The following is a 3,422-nucleotide window of genomic DNA, read 5'->3' on the forward strand; positions in this document are numbered from 1 at the left end:
CTCTGCCTGTGGATAAAAGACTTTGGCCTCCTTCCCCAGCTACATTTCTGGTGTCCAGCTGTGGCCTCGGATAAGAGAGCCTGGCACTGACCACTTCCACTGACACTTCTCGGGTTTACATCCTGCCCCAAGACTCAGTTTAGGCGCTTGCACCCTTCCCAACTGTCCCTGCCGAGGCAGTTTGTGGATGTTGGATCCCGTTGGAGACAGGGATCAGACCTCTGAAGAATGGCCAGAAATTCACCATGTTCCCTCCAAACTGTGGATTCCCTCTATTCGAGGATCGAGATTAGCCAAAGAGGGTCAGACCATTGTGTCTGACCAACCCGGGGCTCTATACCAACTCTGGTGTTCTGCCTTGCCATGAACAGGGGGCTCAAGCGGTCGGAGGGCATGGAGGACTTGGGAGAAGGGGAAGTGGGACTGATGAGGGTTTTGATGAGGGTTTTGTCTCCTCAAAAATCTCCAGTGGCTACCAATCAATCTGCGCATCAGGCAGAAACTCCTCACCCTTGGCTTCAAGGCTCTCCATCACCTCGCCCCCTCCTACCTCACCTCCCTTCTCTCCGTCTACAGCCCACCCCGCACCCTCCACTCCTCTGCCGCTAATCTCCTCAACGTGCCTCGTTCTCGCCTGTCATGCCATCGACTCCTGGCCCACATCATCCCTCGGGCCTGGAATGCCCTCCCTCTGCCCATCCGCCCAGCTAACTCTCTTCCTCCCTTCAAGGCCCTACTGAGAGCTCACCTCCTCCAGGAGGCCTTCCCAGACTGAGCCCCTTCATTCTTACCTCCTTCCCTTCCCCATAGCACCTGTATATATGTATATATGTTTGTACATATTTATTACTCTATTTATTTATTTATTTATCTTACATGTACATACCTATTCTATTTATTTTATTTTGTTAGTATGTCTGGTTTTGTTCTCTGTCTCCCCCTTCTAGACTGTGAGCCCACTGTTGGGTAGGGACTGTCTCTATGTGTTGCCGACTTGTACTTCCCAAGCGCTTAGTACAGTGCTCTGCAAACAGTAAGCGCTCAATAAATACGATTGATTGATTGTCCATTATCTGGACCCCTGAAGGCCCTTTCTCAGAAGCCTGTGCATAGTTTCCTGGATTTTGCGATTCCGCAGGCTGTAGATGAGCCAGTTCAGCATGGGTGATGCCACCGTGTGGAAGATGGCAACGTGCCAGTTCTGTTCCAGGCTGGAGTGGTGGGGGGGTGAAGGGGGGCTGGAAGCACAGGTCGATCACTGTGCCAAAGAACAGCATCACCACTAGCACGTGAGAGCCACAGGTGGACATGGTCTTGTGTAGCCCGGCAGCTAAGCGCATGCTTAGCACAGCAGCCCCGTTGCAGGCATAGGAGGCCAAGATGAAGAGTAAAGGGGAGATGACCACGCTGATGCCCTCCATGAAAAGCACCAGGTCATTGAGAAAAGGCTTGGGGCAGTCAAGTGACACCAGGAAGGGGATATCACAGAAGAAGTGCAGTTTGCAATTGTTGCAGTAGGACGCCAGGGACAACTGGATGGCATGCAGGGAACGGAGGAGGGTCACCAGGACCCAGCCACTATGCACACGCAGAACAACTGGGTCATGACTGCCACATAGTGCATAGGGCCTGCAGTTGGCCACATAGCAGTCATAGGTCATGGTAGCCAAGAAGTAGCCCTCCATGCTGCCCGCAGCCAGGGTAAAGGTCATCTGGACAAAGCAGCTGTCATAAGGGATGGCATTACGCTTGAAGAACATGTGGACCAGGAACGGTGGGACAGTGTTGGAGGCAAAGGCCATGTCCACGCAGGAGAGCTGGCTGAGCAGGAAGTACATGGGGGTCTGCAGCTTGGGGTCGGTCCAGGTGACCATGATGATCAAACTGGTTGATCAGACAGGTTGACCAGGTACATGGTGAGGATCAGAGCAAAGATGACTGGCTGCAACTCTGGACAGCTGGACAGACCCAGTAGCCTCTGTCACGGTGGCTACGTTCTGCTGATCTATGATGGGGTTGGATCTCGGGGACCTCCAGCAGACAGGGGGAAGGGAGGAGTCAAGGGATAGCCTCAGCATGGATTCATCCCTCTGTGGATCTTCTTGCCAAAGGCCACCCCACTTCACCCAACATAGAACTCCCGGACCGGGATGCCAATCCCCACCTCACCTATTCCCTGGGGTCTATGGTGGGGGTCCCTGTCCTGAAATCATACTAAGTGCAACGAGTGCCTCAGGTGTTGTCTGTCTCCACCTTTTCCCAGCCTCCCACTGCCTTTCTGTTCACAGATCCCTTCAGACTGCCCCCTCCCACTCTCCCCCACTATATTCACCAACTTCTCCGGGATCCATGCCCCAGGGGCATCCCAGGTTGCTCCCAGGTGTTGCATTGAGGACCCTGCCTAGTTAGACCTTGCCAGAGGTTGTGTCATCCCTTAACACAAACACAAGCTCATACACATACACACACGTATGTCCTGCCTTTTCTCCCAGGACATCCTCTCTCAGGTCCCTGACATAATACTGCAGTGTCATGTCCAGGCAGTGGTGTGGGGGCTGCTCCTATCCACCCCGCAACATCAAACAAGTATACACACATCAACACATGCAAACACACACCCATGCACATCAACGGACATAAATGCTCACGTACAAATACACCGGAAAACACACAAAAACATGCAACCACACACATATACACCAGCTTCTTGAATCTTGTGACCCCAGCTCACCCCAGCCACTATTGTGGGAATGGAGGCCTTGCAGCATGAAGTCACACATCCATTTGGTCAGTGTCATGGAAAATGACTGTGTGCTGCAGGAGCAAGGCCACATTAAGAGTGGTGAGAATCTTGGGTTGAACTGTCTAATGGGCGCCCCTCTCTCCTAACTCTCAGTGACATCATTTTGCCGCCCTCAGCCAGAGTGGTGACAGAGATGGAGGATGGTCCATTAGTGGCCCCAGTAAAGGGGGCAGAGATGCATTTATTTGGGAGAGGGAGGAAGGAAAGAGCAGAAGTCCAGAGTCATGTAGATCCCCCCCCACCCCCGCTGTGTGTGTGTGGTGTTTCCTTACTGTCTTGCCTTCCCCTCATCCTCTCCATGCTTCTTCCTGTTGTTTGCTCTTCCAAAAGTGAAGATGGCAGTGGGACTCTCTGTCGATTGTATTTATTGAGCTCTGTCTGTGTGCACATAACTGTACTAAGGGCTTGGAAAGTAAAATTCTGCAACAAATAGAGACAATCCCGACCTGACAACGGGCTCACAGTCTAGAACGGGGAGACAGACAACAAAATGAAATAAGTAGACAGGCATCAATAGCATCAAAATAGATAAATAGAAATATAGATATGTACACATCAGTTTATAAGTCAAGTGAGATGCCCAAGGACACACAGCAAGCAATTGGTAGAGCTAAGATTG

At 51.8% G+C, this 3,422-nt stretch overlaps 1 protein-coding gene across 1 annotated transcript; it reads right to left on the reverse strand.

Moving 5' to 3' along the window:
* Positions 1–1,069: 1,069 nt before the first annotated feature.
* LOC119923500 (olfactory receptor 1G1-like) lies at positions 1,070–1,874 on the reverse strand. Its single transcript, XM_038742874.1, has 2 exons — positions 1,249–1,874; positions 1,070–1,211 (listed from the first exon to the last, which is right to left on the reverse strand). Exons 1-2 carry the CDS (start codon positions 1,872–1,874, stop codon positions 1,070–1,072), a joined length of 768 nt encoding a protein of 255 aa, XP_038598802.1.
* Positions 1,875–3,422: the final 1,548 nt, after the last annotated feature.

Source organism: Tachyglossus aculeatus, unplaced genomic scaffold (genome assembly GCF_015852505.1).
Source record: "Tachyglossus aculeatus isolate mTacAcu1 unplaced genomic scaffold, mTacAcu1.pri scaffold_1_arrow_ctg1, whole genome shotgun sequence".
Lineage (NCBI taxonomy): Eukaryota > Metazoa > Chordata > Mammalia > Monotremata > Tachyglossidae > Tachyglossus > Tachyglossus aculeatus.